The 24,949-nt window shown below is 47.1% G+C and overlaps 1 protein-coding gene across 4 annotated transcripts; it reads right to left on the bottom strand.

Moving 5' to 3' along the window:
• Positions 1 to 584: 584 nt before the first annotated feature.
• Positions 585 to 24,895, bottom strand: PHF24 (PHD finger protein 24). 4 transcript variants are annotated; one of them, XM_035250941.3, is made up of 8 exons: positions 24,737 to 24,895; positions 11,458 to 11,839; positions 10,603 to 10,788; positions 7,188 to 7,266; positions 6,353 to 6,558; positions 5,850 to 6,010; positions 5,452 to 5,550; positions 585 to 5,128 (listed from the first exon to the last, which is right to left on the bottom strand). In XM_035250941.3, the coding sequence occupies exons 2-8, from the start codon at positions 11,833 to 11,835 to the stop codon at positions 5,032 to 5,034; spliced, it is 1,206 nt and encodes a 401-aa protein (XP_035106832.1). In that variant the 5' UTR covers positions 11,836 to 11,839; positions 24,737 to 24,895; the 3' UTR covers positions 585 to 5,031. The 4 variants fall into 4 exon arrangements, with proteins under 4 accessions (XP_035106832.1, XP_035106848.1, XP_078227198.1 ...); XM_035250957.3 differs by having other exon boundaries at positions 5,452 to 5,547; XM_078371072.1 differs by lacking the exon at positions 24,737 to 24,895 and adding an exon at positions 24,065 to 24,375.
• Between the last annotated feature and the right edge of the window lie 54 nt (positions 24,896 to 24,949).

Below are 24,949 nucleotides of genomic sequence, written 5' to 3'. Positions count from 1 at the left end.
TAGAGATGCTTTCTCACCTACAGGTGTTGGCTCTCTTCTGACCAGATAAAAGGGATGAAGGGGATCCCATAGTCCTCTGAGTGCATCTCCAATCTTAGTTTTCCCAACCCTATGATATTACATTAAAGCAATTTGTCAAAATGGGGAGGAAACACTCAGACCAGAATAAAACAGCCAATGAGTTATCCTTACTTTTAGCTCAGGAGGAACTGGGAAGTGTCTAAAACTGGCCCTGGGGCCTGGCATGGGGGAGAGATAACACATAGCAGACAGCCTTGGAGACCTTATGACCTCATCCTCAATTTCTCTGAAAGCTCTGGCTCCCTGCTTCAGTGTTTTATCTGTGCTGGATACAGAAATATCAATATCTCTGTATTAGTATGTGTGGTGCCCCTACCGGCACCCATCTCTTGATTCTTGGGAAGGTCACGGCCAGGAGAGCTCTAGAAAGAGTCACAGCATGTTGTATCCTTTCTGGCGGCCGCGCTGCACCTTTCTTATACTCAGACCCAGGAATTGGTCAATGATGGGAAACCACACAGAAATGGCAGGTTCCCCAAACAACAAGAAACAGGAAGCTGATAGAGCATCACAATCGCTTTATTATAATTTCTACTGTGCCCAGCCTCAGGGCATCAGCTCCTTCTGGAGTGCTGTGAAGGCTGGGTCGCACAGAGGAGCATGCAGCTATAGAGATGGGGAGACAGGGCTTGGGGACGTTCCCCTCAGCTGACTGTCAAGTTACCTTCTTCAGAAAAGCACATGGGAAGGGCATGAAGGACCAGAGCACATTGGATTTCCCAGTGTTACTCAAGTGTTCTCAGAGTCCCTCTCACAAGCTTGGGTTTGGCTGGGATACAGATCACAGGCCAATCCTTGATGGCAGGAGGCTAATCTTGAAGGCCTTTGTGTCACCATGGCTATGGAAATGCCTGGCTACTTATAACTTGATATTCTCAACTGTGGTCATGCCTACCCAGTGCTATAGAAACTGGAAGGTGACTGAGCTTCTTAGTCACTGGCCCAGACCAGAGCTGAGCCCCTTTCCATGGGCCATTGGGGCAGGTGGCCCAGAGGGAAAAAGCTTTTCCTTAGTGCTAGTAGAAATTCTGTAATCTGTTTATTTTCTGTTCAAGGTTGCCAAAAATAGTGGCAGCAGAAAAGCAACAGCAGAGAAAATGCCCAGTCCCACCCCATGCCAGGGCTGAGCCGTCAGGAACAGGCACGATGCATGAATATCCCCCACTCCAGGAGATCTTGCCATTGTCTGGGTTGCAGCCAGGGGCCCAGAGAGATATCCTGGGCAAATTCAAACTAAGTGGTAGGAGAAAGTAGCAATTTTTCAGATAAGAGCATGAAATAAGGAAAAAAAAAAAGTAAATAAAAAAGAAAATAGGAATTTTATTTCACTGTAAATAGAGGAGGTCTAAAAAGGGACTGTGGTGACAGGTGCTGCCAGGATGTCCCGAAGTTCTGGCATCAGAACTTTTCTGCCTTTTAGGGTCATGTGTCTATCTGTCTTCACTCTGACGGTCTGAAGGGAACATGCTTGCAGGATCACTGGAGCCAGCTACCAGTTCTCAGTCCTGCCTGAAGTTTCTCTTGGCTTTGGGGTGGCCCTGCCAGGCAGCTTCTGCTGATCTTCCCTCTTGGCTTTTGGGCTTCCTGGCACCACTCTGACTGAAGCTGTGAAAGCTGCAATGGTTGAGGTTGTGTTTTAGGCTATGAGTCCTGGGTACAACCCTGGGGCTCACTCTCTAGTGAGGTGCCCTCTTCCCAGGCAGTTTAATTCTGTCCTTTTCATAATGGTGACAGAAATAAGGGGATCCTAAGAATTGGCCACTTAAGCAAGGTCAGAGTGACATCCCATAGGGAGCAGTAGAGCCAGAAAGGCTGGTATCTGCCCTGCTAGCCCCAGGTGCTTGCACTGAGGGCAGAAAGAGGCAATGTCCTCATGGTTTCTACTGTGGCTGTCCTCAAATGAAGAGGGGCACTTGAGGGTTAGATCAGTACCTATGAGTGAGGGGACTGCTCCATCCCTGGGACACCCTAGGGGCCCTTGCTCAAGTGTTCTGTTGGGGAAGGCTGGGCTCAGGAGAGGAAGCCAAGGGGCAGACTTGGAGAGGTCTCGTGGCCAGGGCCACTGCCTCAGGTGACCCTTGGACCCCACAGCTCCACCGCATCATCCAGCTGCCTCTTCATTCACAGCTGAACATGGGGAAGAGGAATGCCAGGTGAAAAATGCTTAGGGAAAGTGGCCTTCAGAGGAGCCTATCAGAAGTGGCCTACAGAGGCCTGTAACCCAGGCCTTCCTTGGTTGGAAACACTGATCGTAAATTTGGGTAGCCAAGAAGAAAAGACTGAAATATTTTCTCATACCCTTATTGGAGCCTGATGCTAATATTTGGACTTGACAGAATTTCAGAGAGTCACAGTGATGGGAGAGCTTGGAAAGGAAAGGAAATGGGCTTCACTAGGTTTCTGAACGTTTTTAACATCTCTATACATATCACAGAGAGGCTCTGGCAATTAGGACATGGCAAAGGGAGACTCTGGACAGGAGGCTGGGGCGGGGCTTCTGCAACTCTGGACTTGGGGAGCAATGGCACTTCCCCTTTGGTAAAAAGCTAGATGCCTGTGGAGAAGATGCCAGCTGCTCCTTTGTGCTTTTCTGCTTCCTAGGACTCTTGTGGGCTGGGAAATCTATTCTTTGCTGGGGAAGTGCCCCATGGATCTCTGTTACAGGCCCTCACCCAGGAAGACTGCTGTTCTGGAACAGGAGAAGGGTGATCCCAAATGGGCCTGCACCTGTTGTGGAAGAACTCTGGGGGTGCTTTGCCAGGCCCTGGAATATGGCAGGCCTGACCTGGCCCACCAACTCTCCTCACTCACCAGCGGAGAGCTAGAGGCAGCAGCTCCAAAGAGGTAGGCATCACCTTGATCTGTGAAGGATCAGAGAACAAGATGGACTTCCAGTCCCTATGACTGATGAGGCAGGAGAAAAATGCTGTTCAGCTCTCAAAGCCCAGAGCTTGTCTTTACTCACAATGCCCTGTGAGATTGAGCAGCCCAAGGCCACGGGCACAGAAGATGATTTGCCAGGAGACTGGGTAAGAGCCCCTGTGCTTAATGTGCTTTAATCTTCTCAGTGCAAAACCCCAGGCCTGGCTGCTTCAGATACAGTTCTTGGGCCCTGGAGTCCTGCACTTTCTTTTTTTGACTAGACAGAATAATGGCCCCTTCTATGGATGAGTCCTGGGGGATGGCTGAAGAGTATTTCCCAAAGCTGTGGGCCACACACCTGAGCCCAGATCCGTCTCCTGTCTGCTTTATTTCAGTCCCAAATAATCCAACCCCAGCAGCTCACCATCCTGCTTCCAGCTCAGGCAGTTCCTACAGGAGGAGACTACACAGGGCTCTCACCAAGCTCCTGGCTGCAGCTCCCTGCTTTCCTCGAAACATTCAGCACTGAGCGGTGTGTGCTTTCTTCCGTATGCACCGGATTTAGCACAAGGGCCTCGAGCAATAAAGATGTGTTTGCTTCTGCATGACTGTGTTCCACTCCCTTTTGAATAACTCTTGGTAGTCAGATCTGGCTATGCCTAAGTCATTAGGTTGAAAACAGAAGCCTAGAACCTGGACCCCAGGGCCAGGACGAGCCATAACATGCAGACTGGAGAATTTGAATTTGATGAGTACTTAGGAAGATGGGGGTTGCTGGGCTTGGAGGTCAGGCCTGGTGCTCTTGTGGCAGCCTCTGATTGCCCCAGAAGGCCTCCCATGCCAGGCCCAGGCCCTAGCCTGGTGAGGAAGGACTTGTGGTGAGCAGCGAGGAGAAGCTGCCACTCAGGCTGTGCATGTCTCAGTGACAGGGAGAAGGGGAAACCTCTCCTTCTGTAAGGCTTTCCCAGGACCTTCTCTGCAGAGCCTCTTCTTAAACCCCAGCCTCTTATCCTCTTTGTCAGGATGGCTGAAAGAGTCCCTGTTCAGGGCTCTGCAGAGCTGCTCTTTCTTGGGCTGGTGTCTACAGTGAGTTGAGCTGAAATGAGGAAGCATGAGCCCCATTCTCTCCTCTTCCTCCAGAGTGTGCTCTCCTCAGTCTCTGTGGTCGCTGACTTGGATGAAGCATCTAACACAGAGGGCTGTGGCTCCCGCCAGTGTGTTTGTTCCATTCAGGCCCCCTTGGCCCGGGCCATGAACTACCATCTGGAAAATAGGGGCCAAGAAGGCTCACCTTGATTTTTGACTATCCTGCTAAAGACTTGTGGACTCAAGTGATCTCACTGAGAGGTTCCTAGAATCCTGGGTCCCTGGGAAGGGCTGCCTCCCCCTCTTCCAGTCAGGATTCCCCAGGCTAGTTGCATTCTCTGTCACCAGGAATTGGAATTTAAATAAATAAAGGGCTGAACTGCAGTGGTGATGTTTAACTATTTTCCCAACTCAGTACAGCCGAGGTACACAATGCATGCCTACTAGTAACAGTGGCTCACAGCAGAAGGGATTTTCAGTGGGGAGTGTGGGGCCTGTTAGCATCTCCAGGATCTCCAGGCAGGCATACGAGTCTGACATGCCCCCTTATTAAAAATCACTTGGTCAGAGACTTGTCTATTGGAAATCAGAACTGGCCAATAGAAGGGATGAGTAAAGACCCCTTCCTCTATACGAGGGCCTTCACAAAGGGACTTTGGTCCTTTCTCAACCAAAAAGAACCAGGCTTCTGAAGGCATGGACAGCTGGGCAGTATGTGCACACCCATATGCGTGTGGTGGCAGGTCCCATCTATGATGTGGGGCAGGGGCAGTCCAGGAGAGGATGCTGCCAGAGCTACCAGGGCTTCTCTGTGTGGCAATGCATTCACTGCCTCTGTTGTGAGGGGAATGGTGATTTCAGTGCCATAAAGCTTAGTAACAAATTAAGACGCTGGCAGTATCCCGACCCCATGAGTCTCAGTGCCAGAGGTTGGTGGGGGAAGGGAGAAAGGAAAGGGGGAGAGGATGTCACTGTCCTCAAACCAAGCTTCTCTGCTCCATGTTATCCTGGGGGTTTCAGGTGAATGGCTGCGCTGTTGGGGCGAGCAGCCAGGATGTAGAGGACGTTCTCTTGCAGGAAGGTAGGCCAGTCCACAAATCTGCAGTGGAAGCAAAGAACAGAGTCGTGATGCTGGTTTGAAGATGCGTGAACCCTGATCCCAGGGGCAGCGTGGCTTGGGCTACATAAAACTCAGGGCAGCCTTGGCTCATGCTTGACCTGGTTATGTCTGGTTATGCTACCAAGCCAACAGACCAGCTGGCTGTCCCTACAGGCTTGGGTTGAATGTGCACTCTTAGAGCCTGATTTCATGGGTGGGCACTTGCTGTTTTGGAGTGGGAGTGGGTAATGCCCTCTCTTACTTGTGTGTCTTGGGGGGGTGTTCAGAGGGTACAAATGACCAGGTGAGGAGGTCCCACTTACCTGGACTCCTGCTCTGTGGGCAGCAGGCTCTTGTCCTGACTCTTGCTGCTGCTGCTGGCTGGGCTGCTATCTGCGATGGGACCCACATGGCTGATGCTGCTGGGTGTGAGGACACATGGTTAGGAGTGCGATAGAGAAATGCTTGGCCCCTCCTAAACTCTGGTAAACTCATGGCTCTGGATGTGCTCATCCAGGCTTTTCTGACATGTAGCCAGACCGACTTGAAGGTAGAGGCTGCCCTATGCCCTGGCCTGTAGGCATCACCATCCTCTACCTAGTGCACAGGAGGCTCCTCTCCCAGCTGTTGGCAGGGGGAGCAGAAAGGTATAGAAGGGCCACTGGCATGGAAAAGGGAGGAGGAGAGGCTCAGCGGGGCCTGGGACTGGTAAGGAGCAGACCTGACACTGCAGGAGGGAGCCTCTGGGAACCGTTTGCAAAACCAAGAGTGCTGGGCCCGGTGGCACTCTGCCTCACTGATGGTGCTCCCACTGCCCTGTGCCAGGAAGGTGGCTCGGGCTCGTTCCCGCTCCTTCACTGTCAGAAGCCTCAACAGAGAGTTCTGGGGAAGAAGAGACAAGATCTTAGAGGTAAAAATATCTTTTAAACTGCCAAGCCATACAGAATCCTACCTCCATTACCACCTTTGTCATCCCCCTTAGAAGTTGTCCAGAGCCCTTCTGGTAGTACCAACATTTCCAGTGTGGTCCAGGGCAAATCAGTCTTCCTTAGGCAGTTTCCTCAGTCTGGGCACTGGATCCTCAGTCACTGGATGGAACCTGAGCCCATTTCTGATACGAGTCCCTGCTCAGACAGGACCCAGTGCTCCCCCGACCTGCCCAGCATGCCTCCCAGGCCCTTTTCACCCAGTATCCCAGGAACATTTGCCCCAGCTGGCCCTCACCTGGGGACGCAACTGCTGCAACAGTAAGAGGGACTCATGGGACAAGAAGTCATGCCACTCTATGTGACCTCGATGTTCAGGGTCCAAGGCAGCAAACTGGCGGGCTGCCTGCTCTTCTTGCTCCTCACTCAGGGCCCTGTCACGGTCCCCCCGCTTTGCTGATTGGTGGCGGTAGCGCAGGAAGTCCTCCAGTGTCAGGGAGCAATCTGTGGGAGGCACCCCATGCTGGCCATGCCCATCGTTCCTCAGCCTCAGGGCATCTCCACCACCTCCAGGGCATCCTTGGGGTCCCCACACCCACAGTTATTGCTGAGTCTCTGCCTCCCATGGCCAGGGTCACCCAGTCTGTAATGGGGGGGGTGCTTCTGCTGGCCAACAACTCAGGAACAAGGACCCATTTACCCTCTACCCACTAAATATGGAATACTCCTTTCATGGTTCATCCTAGAAAGCATGAAGGAGTAGGCCGGCTGCCATGGCTCACGCCTGAAATCCCAGCACTTTGGGAGGCTGAGGCAGGCAGCTTACAAGGTCAAGAGATCGAGACCATCCTGGCCAACATGGTAAAACCCCATCTGTACTGAAAAATACAAAAAAATTAGCTGGGCCTGGTGGTGCACACCTGTAGTCCCAGCTACTCAGGAGGCTGAGGCAGGAGAATTGCTTGAACCTGCGAGGCGGAGGTTGCAGTGAGCCGAGATCGCACCACTGCACTCCAGCCTGGCGCCTGGCAACAGAACAAGGCTCTGTCACCAAAAGAAAAAAAAAAAAAAGTAAGCATGAAGGAGTAATCTGCCCGACCCCTCTCCATTCAAGCAGCACCACCCAACCTTACCAGGGATGACTTTACACCGCTGAAAGGTCTCCGTGAGGCTGTACATTTCCTCCTCAGTAAGCAGCAAGTTGATGTTGTCCTGAAAGTGAGGAACAGCTGAGTTGCCACACAGGCTCATAAGAAAGGCCAAAGTCAAGAGGGATAGAAATAGAATTTAAACTAGAAAGCAATTCCAAGATCTAATCCCAGCCTCCTATTCACAATCAATGAGATTGAGGCTCCAGAGAGGGGAAAGAACTTGGCCAGAGTTGTCTTTACTCTGGTGCAGAATCTTCCCCAAACCCAGATATCCTGACTCCAGCCCTGAGTCCCTTTACTAAAACAGTCGTTTTCAATGTATCCTCTGAGCTGACCTAGGGATTTCTTGGAAGTGCCTTAGGAAGCTGCTCCAGGGAATTAAGGGGACTAGTGAGTGGGCAGGTTGTAAATCCCTATCTCCATCAACCAGAGTGGCTCCATCTTCATCCCTTTTATCGACTTGGCTTCTGTGTTAGGCTGTGCTAAGAATGTATTTTAGTTAAAAAAAAGTTTAATCCTAGCTCTGCTCCAAGTGGGTTGTATCACTTTAAATAACTCTAGAATGGATTGAAAAGATGCCATTATTACAAATGAGTTTGCCTAAATATCCTAAAGCCAAATGAGTTTTTTTGTGGTGCCACAGAAGTTTTAATTCCAAAGGAGCACCGATACCTTATTTTGTTGACATTACCATGCAGTCTTTAAACTGTCAATGATCCTTTCTAGCACAAGGTTACTTTCTTCCTCTAAAATATCAGCAAAGTACAAGAGCAGATATTTCATGAGTATTCGTATGTGGATTTCATAAAGAACTCAAACCATTCTTTTCCTTCCATAACACTTTAAAAATTGATATATAATAGTATTTTTCTTTCAAACCATACTTTCAATAAATGCCTGCTGAGCACCTAGTATACACTGGGCACTTCAGTAGTGTCTAACACTGTGAGACATTCAGTGTGGCCGGCTGGAGTTTGGAGTACATGTGAGTGTGTGTGTGAGGGAAGGAGGGAGCATACTATGAAGTACCTCCAATACCCTTCATCGAGCCCCTTAAATTAGGCCTTTATTCTGAGGGCAAAAGGAGGCGCCAAAGGGTTTTCAAGTGGGGAGTGCCATGGTCAGATATCTGGCTGCTGTGTGGAAGATGGATTAGAGGGGCAGAGTCTGGAGGTGTGGAGAGCAGCTGGAGGCTGCTGCAACAGTCCAGGCAAGAAATGATGAGTGGCTAAACTGAGACATGAGAATGAAGAAAGGAAGAGAGGTTTGAGAGATATTAGAGGCAGCATCAACCAGACCTGATGACTCACTGGATGTGAGGCATGAGGGAGAGAATGAATTGGGATTGGTAACTGGGGCATGGTATTACTATTCACAGAGATAAGGAGTGGCGGAAGAGCAGACTTGGGGGCAAAGATGAGCTCATTTTTTGGCATGATAAGTGTGAGGTACCTGTGAGATATCAAGGTGGATAAGTGCAAGAGACAGGAAATTTAGGTCTGGACACACAAATATAGGAGTCATTAGTCTTTAGATGGTGGCTGTAGATGAAGTCACCCAAAGAGGGTACAGTGAGAAAAGAAGAGTGTTAAACAACAGAACCCTGAGAAACATAGGACTGAGACAAGAAAATAACAAAGGGCATTGAGAAAAATGATCAGAGATGCAGGCTGGAAGGCAACAGTAGGGAAAAGGGTCCTGGATAGCGAGCAAAGACAGCTGCATAATGTGGGAGGCAACGTTAACGGTGGTTACACGACTGAGGTGGGATTTTATTGACTTTCTATTTTCTCTCATCTCCATATCTTATGCAATAATTCCCATAAAAATCCTTAAATCCTAAGGAAAAGAGAGAGGAATAAAGAAGTAATAAATACTTCAGAGAGATCAAGTAAGAAGATGCCTCAGAAAAGGTCAGTGGACTTGACAATTAGGAGGTGACTGGTGACCTTAGGAAGGGACATCCCTGCAGGATGATGGATGCAGATGTCAGATTATAGTTGGTCAAGGAGCCATAGGAGATGATGAAATTCTTTTAAGAATTTAAGAAGATGATGAATTCTTTTAAGAAGCTTGGCTGTGGGGCCAAGTGCAATGGCTTGCACCTGTGGTCCCAGCTACTCAGGAGGCTGAGGCAGGAGGATTGCTTAGGTCTAGGGGTTCGAGGCTGCAGTGTTATGATCGCACAACTGCACGTCAGCTGGGTGACACAGTGAGACCCTGACTCATAAAAAGAGAAAAATAAAAAGAAGAAGGGAAGGAAAGAAAGGAGACGTACTTGGAAGGGAAGAAGGCTTTGTAAAAAGTCCAGTAGAGCATGGTGGCAATGATGGTAAGACTGTGTCAGGAAGCTGGGAAGGGAGCAATGTGCTCCTGGGGGGTTAGAGAGGTGACACCTTCAACCCCGTCCTATAGCAGCAGCACACCTCAAAGCAGAGTGGCTGAGATGAAAGGCTGGCATCCAGAGGGGATGACAGGCACTAGAGAAGGTCGCTGGTAGAGCAGGGTCTGCTGCAGTGCACTCCAGGGGGACAGCTGTTTAAGCAGCTGAAAATAACTGTTCCATAACAGGCCACAGAGAAAGCGTTATTTGTTAGAAAGTGGCACATCTCTGCTTTCGTCTAAGCAGCAGGAAGGGGGATCAGCAGGTGCTCCTCACTCTGAAATCAATAAATAATGATGATATCTGCAGGACAACAGATCAATAAGGCAAGACTTGAACTCTATTCAGGTGTAGTGAGAAATGGATATAAATTTGGCTTTCAATGGAAACCTTAGCCTCTGTCCTTCATTAAAAGTTAGAAGGCATTTATATATAATTTGCGAAGTTCTGAATCAATAGAGCTTTGTCATTTAATTCACATAATAACCACTTCAAAGAGGAAGAACAAATGCTTCTAAGAGTCAGGTGGCAGGCCAAGTAAGGATCTCAGGCCTAGCAAGTTTTCCTGTGATGAAATCTACACCTATTGGAAGCAAGCTGGTTATGATCTCAGGTTAGTTTTCAGATGGATACAGTGAATGACAACTATAGAATATTAGAGAAAGAGCTGCTCCAAGCAGAATTACTTTTGAGTAATTAGGCCCCAGTCAATCTCCTAGCTCAGAGGTTTTCTATTACGGATGATTTTTCTACCTTCACATTGGGATGTGTGCTATCAGTGTCAAGCGGGGTAGAGGCTAGGGATGCTGCTAAACATCTACAATGTCCTTGGCCCCCAAACAAAGAACTAACCAGCCCAAAATGTACTGAGGTTAAGAAACTCCGTCCTAGCTCTAGGTCTCTTGTGTGTACCACTGGCAGATTCTTTAGGTCACTGCCTAAAAACATGTGTTCTAAGACCAGGCCTCCAGGAAAAGTGCCAAGTCCTCTGCTGTCCCTGCAGTCCAGACTTACACAGTAGTGGCAGCTCCAGCCTGTTTCCGTGTGGGCCATCTCCATCACCTCTGCTGCACTGTCTCCTTGGATGTAGCCCATACGGCGCAGACAGCCATCATGGAAAACCCTGGTGCAGACTCTGCACGGGAAGAGGCTCTCAGCTGTCCACACCTCACAAACATCACACATCTCATCGTTGACAACCTGCGGAAAGATGGCAGGAGGAAATGGGGATGTGTAAGCACAGGCAGCAAGGTTCCAAGGCCACTAAGCACAGAGCTACCTGCATAGGGCTGAGTCTTCCCAGATTAACCTAGAGGAATGGCTTCAACTGAATCCATTGTTCAGGCTTTCTTTCTGGAGGTCAAGAACCAGGAGGTTCTTCCAGCTGCTCAGGCCTTTGTGACATGTTTAAGAACAGGGAGCTACTGGCACTTTTAGAAAGAACAATCTGTTGTGAGAGATTGTTCCAGGCATTGCAGGACATGTATCTTCTCTGTGTTTCTTGGTACCAAACACTAGTGGCCACCTGGTGTTGTGACCTTCCCGAACTACCTCCTCCCAAATTTCCAAATGCCTCCTACAGGGGGTAGTGCTATCCATGGTTGAAAACTCATGGTAGTGGAGGAGAGGGGGAGGGTCGACAGAAGACCTACCATAGCATCATTCTTTATCATCTATTGCCCCAAGCCTTTAACTAAGATGAATCCAGGATAAAACAAATATTTTATTCTTATAAAAGAAATACCAAGATTGTTTTGGACTCAGCTCCATCTTTTTGGTTTTGAGGAACACCTTAGACATATCCAGGCCTCCCTGTCCTGCTCCCTGATGGGCTAAGACTTGAGGATCCTGTCCTAACTGGATACTCACAGGCTCTCTGGGCTCCAGGCAGATTTCTGGAGGTTTGTCATCATCCAGCTTCCGGACAGGGCGGATGAAAGCAGGGGGTGTGAACCGGCTAGCCCTCTCAAACTCCTCAGGCTCCACGCCACGCCCATCTCGGAGCCTCTCCCAGGCTGCGCGGCCGGCACTACTCTCTTCCTGGACCACCGCAGTTCCTGCTTCTGCTTCTTTCTCCTCCTGCACCTCCTGGACAGAGCCCTCTACAGTGCCACGGCGGGACCCCGGCAGCTCACCTGTGCGTCGGATGGAAGGCCTGTCCCGCAGCCCATCCTTGAAGGCAGACACAGCCAGACTCACCTTCTGCACCTGCTCCACTGTCTGCCGCTTGGACATCAACACCCCCATGGCTCTGTGGACAAAAATTAGAGGGCACAGGTTCAGCCAATGGCTGAGAATGTCAGGCCAGTCAGTTTCAACCTAAATGGCAAGAACTGTTAAATAGTTTCTCCCTCTTCTAGAACATGGTGGGGGTGGAGAGAGCATATATTAAGGAGTCACAAGATGTTGGTTCTACTTCTTCCCTAAATTTTATTTGTTTGTTTGTTTATTTGAGATGAGGTAATGCTATGTTGCCCAGGCTGTTCTTGAACTCCTGGGCTCTAGTGATTCCCTTGGCTCAGTCTCCTGAGTAGCTGGGATCACAGGCCTGCTACCTTGCCTGGATGACTTTGGTTCGATTTTTGACAGGCCTTGCAACTTTGGTTTTCCCATCTATGGAATGAGGGATATTTCCCCAGGCCACTTCACAGGGATGTCATGAGGATAACATAAGAAAATGGGCTTCACATTGCTTCGTAGACTGGAAAGCACTTTAGCTGCATGAAATGGTATCTCTGTCTCCCTTCCTGTCCTAAAACCAACTTAGTCCAGGGGTCCTACATCTCTGCTACTTGGAAATGGTTGGAGACTTCAGAATCCAAGTTTCTCTTCTACCCTACAAGAAGACTCAAGGCTTAAAGCAAGCTGGCAGCAACACATATCAGGCCCTTTGACAGAAGAAAAGCTCCTTCAGTAAGTGCCGTGCACAATCCATCTGGGGCTAATCCTCATCAAATGCCTACTTTTTAAGTCAATGAACTCCTAGTTTTAGAGGATTCCTGAATTAGTAAGGAAACTCCACCACCCCTATCCATGTGGTAAAGGTCACACAAACACTCCTTTACCCGTTCTCATTAGTAGCTGTGCCTTTCTGTACGTCTGTTTATCTATCACAGACGCTGGCCTATTATGAAGCTCTAAGGTACCTCTCACACTTCTAAGGCTGCGCTAATGTCACTCTCATATTTTCTGCCAAGAAGGGTCCATATCCTTTACAGGTTTAAAAGTCACATTATCCCTGCTCTTCTCTGCAGTATCAGAGTATGGCATTGGACAGTGAGGCATGACATGGCACATTGCAAAGCTGGTCTGCTATTCCCTAGCCTGAGGAGACTTGGTGAAAGTCAGCTGGGGAATGCTTTTTCTAAGTAAAGTGGAGCAGAGTCCATTTTAGCCTTGCTCTCAATCCATTCTAATCAAGGCTTATTGAACAGTGTTATGTGCAAGGCACTCACTGCTCATCATAGGAAATGGAAGACAGGAGAACAGTCTCACCACTCAAGGTACTTAATATTAGAAACCGAAGAAGTCAAAGTGCTGAGAGTACCTAGAGGAAGGTGAGACCCACCACACTACTAGTGGTCCAAGTGGACCCTGAAGGATGCACAGGCAGTTATGCTCAGTTTGTTTGGGGAAAAAGGTGGCAGCGGGTAGGAGGAGTAGGGCCAATTCAAAGGTTACTATTATATCACAGTCCAGGCAAGAGGTAGAGGGTTTAAATGGAAATGATGATAGCAGGAATAATACTGAGCATATTTGTTACTGTGGAAATAGAATTAGGGAAATCTAGTAATCAACTGATAACTGATTGGATGAAAGATAAAGGGGAAAAGGGCAGTTTTAAATGGACTAACTAGAAGAATGGCAGTGCCAGTTACAGAAACTGGGAAATAAGAGGGATAATTAAATTGGATTTTGTACATGTTGAACTAAAGATGTCCCTGGGACATTCAGGTGTTGTGTTATCCCCTGCTAAAAACTTTTAGTGCTTCCTACAGCTTTCAGGAGGACGTCCCCACAATCACTCTCTTTATTGTGGCCTGTGAGACCCTGCACAGTCTGGCCTCCCTTCTTTACTCTGTGTCCCAACCACAATGGCCTCATTTCAGTCTTTATTTGCTATGCTCCCACTATTTTTGGGAACTTTGAACATTCCTCCCCACCTGACTAGTGCCTATTTGTCTATCAGAGCTTAGCTCAAGTCTCATTTCCTCGGGGAAGTCACTGCTGACTCCAGTCTAGGTTGGAGTGCTAACAGCATCATGCCCTTCTGCTCTGGGCACTTATCCTTGTCATTAGACATTCAATAGGATGATTACCTGATCAATGTCAGTTTCCCCTATTAGACTGTTTTATCCCACACAGTCCTTATCTCCACTGCCTAGCAATGTGTCTATTAAGCATCTAACAGAATAGATTCTTAATATTTTCCAATTAGCTAATTAATTGTGGATAATCCTTTTTGCTTTTAAAAATGAAACCTTAATACATGTACTATCTGATGACAGTTCCATCCTCCTTTTGGAAACACTGCTTGTGCGTGCCACAGTGGTGGGAACAGCTATCCTGCTCGGGTGCTTGCCTTGCAGTAGTGACTGCTACCAAGAAAATCCGTATTCTCAAATTTGTAAACTGATTGATATGAAAAGAAAGAACCACCTCCCCGACTCCATTTGTAAATATGTTTGTAAAACTGAAGTATATGACTAAGGAACATTGTCTTTAAATACTTAATACTGCCTTAAAGGGCAGTGGCACAGGAGATGATTTATTGAGCAAATTCAGGAAGTCATTTAGAGTATTCATGCCTCAGTGGATAACAAATAATAAATTATAATTCAAAGGAAAATATTTTAATCCCCTAATAAATTCATAAAAATAAAGCAAGTTACAAAATGCTCATATTATGATCTAAATTTTATACTTTATGTATTTTTAATCTTTTTGTTAATCTGTATTTTCCAGTTTCCCCACATTGCACATTAATCAGATAATAAAACAATTCCTAGGGTTGGCAACTTGGTGACTTGTTTTTGTTTGTGTTCCCTGTTCTGTGATTCAGAACCTGTTCCTTGTTGCTTTGGGCTTTAGTTCGCTGTTAATGAGTGTATTTGGAACATATACTCGTAAGCATTTAGAAAGCTCATGTTGTTTTTCATCTTCTAAATTTCATATGACCTAATGAAGGAATCTAGTCAGGGTGGGGTGGGGATGGAGAGGAGACTATGTGTATGTTAAAGTTTTTGCTGAGGCTTTGGATCCAGGGGGTTCTTGAAGTGACAGGGGTGGGCCTGTAGTCCCCAGATGCTGCTTGAATGCCTCCTGGTCAACAGCTGTGTTTGATGGCTGGATGGGATGCAACTCCCCAACTTACAGTGAGAGAGGCACCCCAAGAGAGAACATGCAAAACTGACACATAATCCTTCATATGTATTTTTATTATGAACAATTACATTTTCCAGAACCACTGGGTTTTTCCTTAGAAACCCAAAGATATGTTTCTCAAAAGTTTTCAGCTGCGACCCAGAGTAAGAAATATATTTTCTGTGATAACCCTGTAGATATATGTGATCATAGATCTGCAATGGAAGTAAAAATTTTGTGGAACAATCATACTCTACTACATGTGATGCTCCCTGATATTTTCTATCCTATTTCATCAAAACAACCCTAATCGTGACTCTCTGAAATGATTTCATGACCTACTAATGGATTTAAATCTGCAGTTTGAAGAATGTACTTCTAAAAGAGAAGGATACAAGGAAAGCTCTTCCCTTAACTGATGTGGTGCAAGATCAACAGTTTACTTAAGCTTCTCTTAAGAGTCTGTGTGGTTGGAAGATCTACCAGAGATGGACAGCTACTAATACACCTCTCGCTAAAGAAAACCTATTTTGTATCCAAGAGGCTGATGCTCTTTGACCTGTGGGCATATGTAAAAAAAAAAAAATTAGCTAGGCATAGTGGCACGTGCCTGTAAACCCAGGTACCTAAGCGGCTGAGGTGGGAGGACTGCTTGAGCCGAGGAATTCAAAACCAGCCTGGGCAACACAGCAAGACCTCATCTCATTAAAAAAAAAAAAGTATGTATTGATTGATTGATTAGGGCATTCTTTTTATAGTGACTAAAAAGATGGAAACAAGTTGGGCATGGTGGCTTGCTCCTATAATCCCAGCTACTCAGGAGGCTGAGGCAGGAGGATTGCTTGACACCAGGAGTTTCGGTCTGTAGTGTGCATGAGTGTGCCTGTGAATAGCCACTGCACTGAAACCTGGGCAACACAGTGAGACCCTGTCTCTTAAAAAATAAAAAAGGTGGAAACAACCTCAACAGGGAAATTACTGAATAATTTGTGATACATTCATGCTGTTGAAAAAGAGAAAAAATGATTTAATTATTTATTTTTAAACAGGAGCGAGGGGGTTTCGCTCGCTATATTACCCAGGCTGGTCTCAAACTCTTGTGCTCAAGCCATCCTCTCACATAGCTGGGACTACAGGTCGTGCACTACCTTGGCCAGTTAATTTATGAAAAATTTTTAAAGAGACAGGGTCTTGCTCTGTTGCCCAGACTTGTTGATAACTCTGGGGCTCAAGTGATTCCCCCACCTCAGCCTCCCAAGTAGGTAGGATTCCAGGTTCCAGACAGAGCTCCCAGCTTGATTTAATTTTTTAAAACACAACAACCAGAGCAATGATTCTCAAATGGTGAATTGGCTGGATCCTGGGGCAGGTGGGAGGTATATATCAGAAACACCAGGCGGAGGGAGAAATAAGTTCAAGAGCTTATCAATTATATATTTATATCTGGAAAACAAATACTAAAAACTATCTCTCTTTTTGTTTTTGGTAACATAGACTACAAAACAGTAGAGTTTGACAGTAACTTCTTGGTTCTTAGGGTTACACAGAAGGTACTGACTCTCAAGTAGTTGGAGGCAGCTTCCTTCCAGGGGTTATGTCAGAAGTTTTAGGGAACAGTCATGAGACCTTTACGTTTTATCAGAAAGAAGGCATACACTGGAAAAAAAATAGTCGAGAAACACTTATTTGGAGATTTGGAAAAAACATACTAAATTCACATATTTAAGAACAACTCATTAGAGGAAATCCAATGGTATGCATTTGTTTTTGGCTTTTTCAGATGTTTTAATAAAAGTTATTGAACAAAGACCAGCCAGTTAGGAGGTTACTCTATAAGTGAACTTACTCATTAACAGTGAATCAGCAAATTAGCCACAGACATCTCCCAACGCACTGCAGATCTGCTATAACCCGTTATTAACTGTACGGATACCATGATTCTTTATAAGGATACCAAAAATAGCTATGAAGCTATCTCCGTGGCCAATTATGTCATTGTAATGGTTTCGGGAGTTTATCCTTAAAGCAATTTCTATGAAGACTGAAGCTGACATCTACTAGCAAAACAAACACTTTCCAGTCCTGATCACAGGCTCCGGTAGCACTGCCATTCCTTTCCCTGATATGGTTCCATCTTCTGGGCAGAAGTGCAAAGCAAAACTATTCAAAGTAAACCATCAAAATCCAAACAAGACCACCAAGTCACTCTGAACTGGCATGGCTTTGACTTTGACAGTCCACTGTGAGAACACAACAGAATTCAGCTTTAAGAGTGAGTCTAAAACTCTTGACACTTAATGGAGAGGATCAAAACTGTATACAAAAGACACTTGGATTAAAAGTGTGTGTGCTGAAATAGCCATGATTTCAAACACCTGGGGTGTTTGAGAAATTAACAAAATCAGCTCAAATTTTTAGAGAAACAAGCGGTAGTGATTGGTGCCAGGTAAAAACAAATGCCTCTGGAGAAAAACCTGGCTTCTCCTGTGCTGGAAGAAGTCCTAGGAGAAGGAGAGAGCTAAAAGAAAATCAAGTTGCAAAGACCCCACAAATTATACCTAATAATTACTTCTTTGGCTGGTGGGTGGGACTGGGGGTTTCTGCCTCCCTAAAAACGATGAAAAGAGGCCAAAAAGATATTGTCCCAATAATTATGTGGCTTTCAGGATATTTGTAGTTATCTAGGGAAGGCTTGGGAAAAAAAAAACTCAGGAGAGAGGAGCAGGTGATGGTAAAAAACAGTGAGACAAGAAGGTAGAATAGGGCCATCTACCTTCATGAACTGAAAGAAATGAAAACAGCAACAAGTAGAATCTGTCTTGGGTAAGAGAAGCCTGCCTAGATGTGCCCGTCAGGCAGGAAGACATATGTGGGCAGCTTCGAATGTTCACAAGACACACCCGTTTTCTGCAGAGCACCTGCTTAGAATTCAGCGGGATTATTTATAAGGGCAAAGTGGTGGGGGTAAGAGGAGGAGAGGCTGCTCTGCAGCAGGAGCTGATAGAGAAATAAGGAAGGGGAAGGATGCTGGAGAACCTCTATTTCCCAGCACTCTCTAAAGATTCAGAGCTGTGGAGAGCCTGAAGGGCAACAGTCCTAACAGGTAGGCATTTCCTCATGCAGCCTGTTAAATATAAAGTACACTTACTGATTTTCTCTTTCTTTTTAAAATGTAAGTTTTCAGATTGAGGGTGGTTCTAGGGTCTCACTATGTTTCACAGGCTGGCCTCAAACTCCTAGGCTCAAGTGATTCTCCTGCCTCAGTCTCCTGAGTAACTGGTTCAATCTGATTCTTGGTATGGGAATGGCGGCTGTTTAAAAGGCTCACAAGCAGTAAAAGTGGCTGCCTGGAGGTTAGGGCTTCCCTAGGAAGGAACAAGGCAAGAAAACCTCTGAGTGAGGGGAAAGGGAAAGGCAACCAAAGAGAATGGGTTGAGCAAGTGGAGAAAGGAATCTGTTTCACTGAGATCAGGAGGGAGAAAAGTAGAGATGGTTCTTACTGCCTTCCACAGAGCATATGATACTCACTTTTAATTAAAGTGTCTTTTGTATACAGGTTTCATCCTCTCCATTAAGCATTAAGGGTTTTAGTCTCTTAAATCTTCATTGAATGAATGATGCAGAGATGACTGGGCAGCGTAAAACACTTATTTACGATCACAGTCTTTTCTCTTTATCAAATTGGCCGGAGAGACTGATCTGACCAAATCTTTAAAACTCAATTCTAGAAATTATGCAGTCACCAGCTCACATCATCACATCTATTCTACTCTATTTCCCAAGAGGTGGCACCTGGACAATGAGTCAGGGATAGCAGGGTTGAGAACATGAGGGTGCTTTTTCTCTGGCTACAGAAAGGAGCTAAGAAATTCTGCAATTTAGCCAGTTTCTACAATCACAATGGTAAAGAGAGGCCAGTATTACCAAAGTCAATAGTTCCCTGCATTTATGCTGTGTCCTGTGGTCTATGGTGGGCCCACAAGAGGGTAGTTGCCTTAAGGGTGCAAGTAGAAAGTTTGAAAGTGCACTTCCTTTGTCCTGGGTTTGAAATTTAGCATGAGCAGTATCTGTACATACAAGGGAAAAATTTCAAGGCAGTCAGCAATTGGCTTCTGGAAGCATGTGCCCAAAGGACTGAGAGCCTTAGGGAAAGCCACATGTCTAACATAGAAGGTGATCAGCTGCAAGAGTATGGAAAATTAACAGAACCAGGGTCTGTAAAAAAAAAATTGCTGAATGCATAGCACATTAAATCCTGAACTCACTGTGAACATCAGCATCAACCCCAAGATTTTTAACAACAACAACAACAACAAAATCAAAAAGAGTTCTCTTGCTGGTCTTTGAGGAAATCCAAGCCCTGATTGTTCTCCGGTGACTGGCTGTTGCTTTAGGAATTCAGTGCCCCAGTACAGTGCTCTTGGAGCCTGTTCCTACTCAGCCATTCTGTCACCTGGCAGTAGCCTACAATCCAGTATTCGTGTTTGTAGACCCTGAAAGGGTATACCTGGTACCTCCCCATCTCTCTCCATTCACCCTATTTATTCAGGCTGATACATTCACAACTACATGGGGCTTTTCTGGGGTTTCCAAGGAGCAGAAAGGCTAAAGACAGTAAAAATATCTTTCTGGCCTCAGCTCAAGACTACTAGGCATCCTGCTACTGTTTAATATTTACTGAAAGCTCACAAAGTTCTAATATATATGAGAGCAAAATTATGGCATGATCTTAGCCTCTTAGGGCCTGAGTCTTCATTAAAAGCCACAGTGCTGACTTCCCAAAGAGGGAGCCACAATTCAGGAACATCACACTATCAGTGATTGGCTGGTGAGACTGCACTTAGCAAGCAGAGCTTTTCAGCAAGATGGAGAGGCACTCCCTGTTTTTTGCTCTGGTTCCCTGAAACACAGATTCAGCTCCATGTAATGCAATTATTACACCTTAATTATCACCGTTTACTATTTGCTGATTCTGCAAACATTTGCTGAGTGCAGCCTACTATGCATCGGGCACAAATCAGGTGCTTAATAACTGATGGTAGAATGAACAAATGGAACCTCCTTCAGCCTGTGAGAATGCAGTGAGTATGTGCGTGTTCAGGGGGCATAAGTGTAGGATTGAAAAAAAAAAGGTGTTGCTTGAGCTAAATTTTGAATATGAGTAGGAGTTATACCAGAGGATAAGAAAAAAAAGCATTCCAGGAAGAGGTAATAGCACACGCCAAGGCACGGAGCTATATGGGGACTCCATCATGACTTAGATGGTATGAAGCTAGCCTGGGTGCTAGATAGAAATAGGCAAGGAAATGTGTCTTCACATAAGAATTAGCATCATCCCGAATAACTGGTTCAAGATACCATGCTTAAAATATTTGTTAGAAGAGAATATGTATTTGAATTTCAGGGAGGAAGAAAACCCCAGAGAATTGGATTTGCTGAGGCCAGGAAGAGGGACTCCCCTGATAAGTTCCAGGGCTGACCAATGAGTGCATTACTTGGTCTTAGGACCCAACAGGAAACTCCTTCACAACCTAAGAGCTGGTAGGTGGTAACTGTAGTGAATCACTGGGGCTTTCCCTCTGGGAGACTCCTAAGTCTCAAAAAACAAACATACAAAAAGAGAGTGATCCAGTTAGCCCACACAGTTCTGTTTTAGTGAGAGGACCCCAGTAAGATGAAGCATTTCTCAAAACCAAACAGCCATCATACATCTAAAAGGGCTTCATAAACTGTAACATGCTATCCAAATAAATGGTTCTGTCACCATTATCATAGGAAGGCAAAAATGTGGCCAGTTTACACTCAGAGTATATGGGCAAAAGTAATTTTGGTAGGGCACTGGCAGGAGGGCTGAATGTGGCTGCCAGAGGAGGCACAGCACAGCAGTTGAGTTTCAGTGATGCTTGGGAAAAGGCATACTCTACATTGGTTCCTGTGGATATTCTGTAATGCTGTAATTTCCCCCTTACTTTTCCTACTTTTTATAGTGAATGATTAGAGAAATGCAGACTGATTCTACATGAACTCCTCAAGGGCAAGAAACTCTCATATTTATCTAGCATAGTGCCTGGCAAGTAAGCAGCACTTAGTAAATGTAAGTGGGTCTCTGAGGGGATTGCTGGAAGCGGGTGAGCTTGAGGGGGAGCGGTGCTAATGGAAAAAATCATCATGTCTCCAGCTAGACACTGATGGTCTTGGTTTCTTGGTCCAAAGCTGGTAAGCAATTCCTGTCAAAATCTGGTCATTAAGATTGAGGGGTGGAATGGATAATGATATTCCCATCAGAAATGAATAAATCATTTTGGGACATGAAGATAGCAGAAGCCAAGCAGCACTGCTGGGGAGAAGCGTGTGGGACTAAAAGATAATAGACTCTGTAGCTAAAGAGAAGGAAACTATATTTGCACGAATGTGATCCACTTAGGAACAGGTGTAGTGGAAAAAATTGCAAGAAGTGGGGGGAATAGGCCTGGGAAGGTCTTACTATCCATGTCTGAGGAAGAGGAATGGCAAATGTTATAAGAAGACACTTAGAAAATTGGAGAATATGTGAAAGATCAAAGGTTGAGAAATCCAGACAGTAAAATCCAGACACATTTGGGTACACTCAAATGAAACTGGGTGAGCCATTCTCTCCCCTTTTATATTCCTTTGGAGAGAGCATTTTTTGAGAAGATTAAGGCCACCTGGTGACATCTTTCATACACATTCTGGAATGATTTGATTTGCAGACTCATGCTGTGACTAGAGAGAGTTAGGCAGTATTCTTAGGATTTTTGAAATCTTAATTTTTACCCAATGCTGGATATGGGGAAGGTGATATCCAAGGTCCAGGATTAGGGGAGAACTTGGATCTATTTAGTGATTTTTTCCAGGGTCATGAGTGGGTGTGATACTAAGCACCCTCAACAAGAAGACCAATTTAAGAATAAAACCTCAGTGACAAATTGATGAACTGGAACAAATATCATATTTTCAGGTTTGGTTCCTCTGACTTTCCTTAAAAATATGCATACCTATTTATTTTGTTAAGCTGATGAGATGGGTTTGAACTGAAAGAGGATTATAGACAACTTTACAATGGGGGATCCTAACCAACATAAACCTTTGTCAGAGTTTACTCCATTGAGTTGTGCACAAGGTAGCATCACTGAGTTAAAAAAAAAAATCTAACAACTGGTAAACTAGGTTGTTCTGTTTTGTCACTAGCTTGGTCTCTCTTCTCACTATGTAATTCCAGGAGCCAAAGGAAGCCGCTTCTATTCAAGGAGGATTTAACTAGGGTTGGCTATATGAAAGAAAGCAGGGAAGGAGAGCAGAAAAACCCTTTCAGAATGGCTCTGTAATGAATATCATTGCTTGGCCCTCTCACCATTCCATTTTTGGACAAGAAACCAGAATCCATCCTTGGGTTCAAAGTTGAACTCTTGGGATTCAGCTGGAAAGAAAACATCAAGGGGCAACACTATATCTGGCGCAGACCCTTTGAGCTCCCCCTAATAGACTCCCAGTGAGCCTTCCTTGGCTCTGCACCTTTCCCACCCTCCTCTTCCTTCTCACACAGAGGCACTCTTGGGCAAAAGTGTCCTGAGTGCTATCTGTGGACCATTGTCCACCGGTGTATGTAGTCAGAGGGCCACAAGGACAGTGTGGATTGTGCTTCCTAAAAGTGACCCCATCTCTCCTTTCTCTCCTTCAAGTATTCTGCAGCAGGGAGGGTGGCCTTGGGACACTCCATCCTCAGAAGGGTCCCCCTAGATACCCAGAGTAAGCCCCTCAAAGACCACACCCAGAGGCCTCAATTAGGTCCAGGCATCATTAGCCACTCCAAGGCATCATAACAGTGGGACTGTCTGTGAAGGAAGCCACACCCTGAAATCTGGGGATTCTGTGGAAATCAGTTCCTGCAGCAATCTCATCTCCAGTTAAACTGTTCTCAGCCACTTATTTAATCATCACATTTACTGAGCATGTACCATTGCAAAGCTCTATGCTCGGCAGGCACCTTAATGCAACTTATTAACAAATATCCATTCTTTTTCTGCCTCTCCTTAGCACTTTTTTCCCAAATAGAATTTAAAACACAGATTTTATGATTATATCTTTTATCAGCTTTGTGACCTTGGGCAAATTGCTAAACCTCTCTGAGTCTCGATGTTTAAAATGGGATAATTTCACAAAGCTGTTGTAAGAGTTATATGAGATGTTTAAACATTCCTAGTACCGTGCCTAGCACACTGGTGCTCTATAATCCTATATATCCTTTATTCCTTCCTTCAAAGGCCTTTTCCTCCAGGACCTGTCCAAGTCAGTTATTCCACCTGATCTTACTGCTTCCTTCTTGACGGTCAAACCCAGGGGCTCAAATCTATCTTCGCTTTAGAGGCCTCACTGGTCCTCATCCCCGGCTTAGAGCCCTGTGCTCTCGCAGCAGTTTCTGCCTTCACTAAAATGCAGCGTGGAGCAACTGGGCTACCACTGAGAAGAAAAATCCGAATGGGGAAAGAGGAGGAATGGAAAGAGGCTGCAGCCTCAGAAGGCCCCCACCTCTGGGACACAAGTGAGGGTACATGGAGCCCTACAGGGAGGTCGAGGCCAAAGTCCTTGGAGCCGTGGGAAGTCACTCATGGTTCCCATGGCAGGATCCCCTCTCTCCCCAGTCAGAGGTTGCTTCCCACAGTTTCAGGGCAGTCTCGGGTCCTCCTTTTCTAGGGGTTCCTTTGGGGCTCCACCACCTCGAGGCTCCTGCAGCTCCCCTATGTTCCCAGGAGATCTTCCATTGAGCCATCTCCAGAGACCACCCTTGTGCCTGCTCCCACAGTGACACAGAAAGGCTCTCTGAGACCGCTGGGGCACCCCATGGCAGCAAATGCAGAGAGCGCCCCAGGAGTCCATTCCCACAAGGAGTCTTCATGGGGGCAGCTCCCCACAGCACCTCAGGGACTCCCCCAAGGCGTAGAGGCAGCAGTCACTTGGGGTTCATCTGGCGACTCGGGGGCCACCTTGGACGCAGCTCCCACACAAGCACCTTAGAGTCCCCGGAGGACTGTCCGCGGCCGCAGACCCGCCCCTCAGGTGAGGCCCGGTCCCCGCCGCCCCCGCCCCCGCTTACCGGGACCGTCCGGGTGCGGGACACCGCTCTGGGGGGCCGGCGGACTCTACACCACTGGCCCCAAGCTGCCCACGGCAGCCCGAGAGCAGGCGTGCTGGGCCGAGCGCCGGCAGCAGGCGGCGCGGGCGGAGCAGCAGGCTGAGGCGGCGGCGGCGCGCGCCCCGAGCACACCCACCCGCCCCGTGGGGCTGCGGCGCGTGCACCCGCGCGAGGTGCCCTGGGCCGGCCGGTGGGCGCGACCCGCCCCACTCCGCCCAGTCCTCCTGTGCCTCTAGGCGAGGCCCTTGTGGCTCCACTGGCGACTGGCGACTGGCGCGCGGGCGTGGGGCGCCGTGGGAATGCGGGAGGGCGGCGGTTGGCTCCGATGAGCAGACGGCCCAGGTGCCCGTGGGCGCCCCCCATGAGCGCCCGGCACTGCGGCGCGGGGACTGCGCCAGCGGTCGACTGCGGCAAGGACAGTGCCCGCCCGCCCGGAGGAGGCGGCCTGGTTGGGGGGGCGCCGCAGGGGGTCTGGGGCCGCTCGCTCGCTTTCCGCGCCGGGGCGAAGGCGGGGTCCGGGTGGATGCTGCCACCAGCACGTGCCTGGGGTGGAGAGAATGACTCATCCAGCATGTCCTATCAGCCCTCCCCCCCAGGGCTCCGGGCTCACGACCCTGGCGCTAGGGCACTCACCTTTGCAGTACCCCACTTGTCTCCGGAGGGTCCCAATGAGCCTTCACATAGTCCTCAGCTGGCCCAGCCTACCCTCTGAGCTGTTTTCTGGGATTATTGATTTTTCATCCCCAGCAGTGAAGCTGTGCTGTCGTGTAACCCACTTTTTGCTGCAATCTCAGACTATCCAAACAGCTAGCCTGTCAGGAGGCCAGCAATTCTGAGGGCTAATGT

Source organism: Callithrix jacchus, chromosome 1 (genome assembly GCF_049354715.1).
Source record: "Callithrix jacchus isolate 240 chromosome 1, calJac240_pri, whole genome shotgun sequence".
In the NCBI taxonomy this organism is placed as follows: Eukaryota; Metazoa; Chordata; class Mammalia; order Primates; family Cebidae; genus Callithrix; species Callithrix jacchus.
The sequence above is the reverse complement of the archived record's forward strand: the minus strand, read 5'-3'. Positions and strand labels throughout refer to the sequence as shown.

What these genes read in the sequence shown, in the direction of transcription:
- PHF24 (XM_035250941.3), bottom strand. Translation starts at nt 11,835, where the DNA reads ATGGGGGTGTTGATGTCCAAGCGGCAGACAGTGGAGCAGGTGCAGAAG. An exon ending in GCCTGGAGCCCAGAGAGCCT is followed by an intron (nt 10,789 to 11,457) that starts GTGAGTATCCAG and finishes ATCTTTCCGCAG; the next exon opens with GTTGTCAACGATGAGATGTG. An exon ending in CCCACAGAGCAGGAGTCCAG is followed by an intron (nt 5,129 to 5,451) that starts GTAAGTGGGACC and finishes CTTCCACTGCAG; the next exon opens with ATTTGTGGACTGGCCTACCT.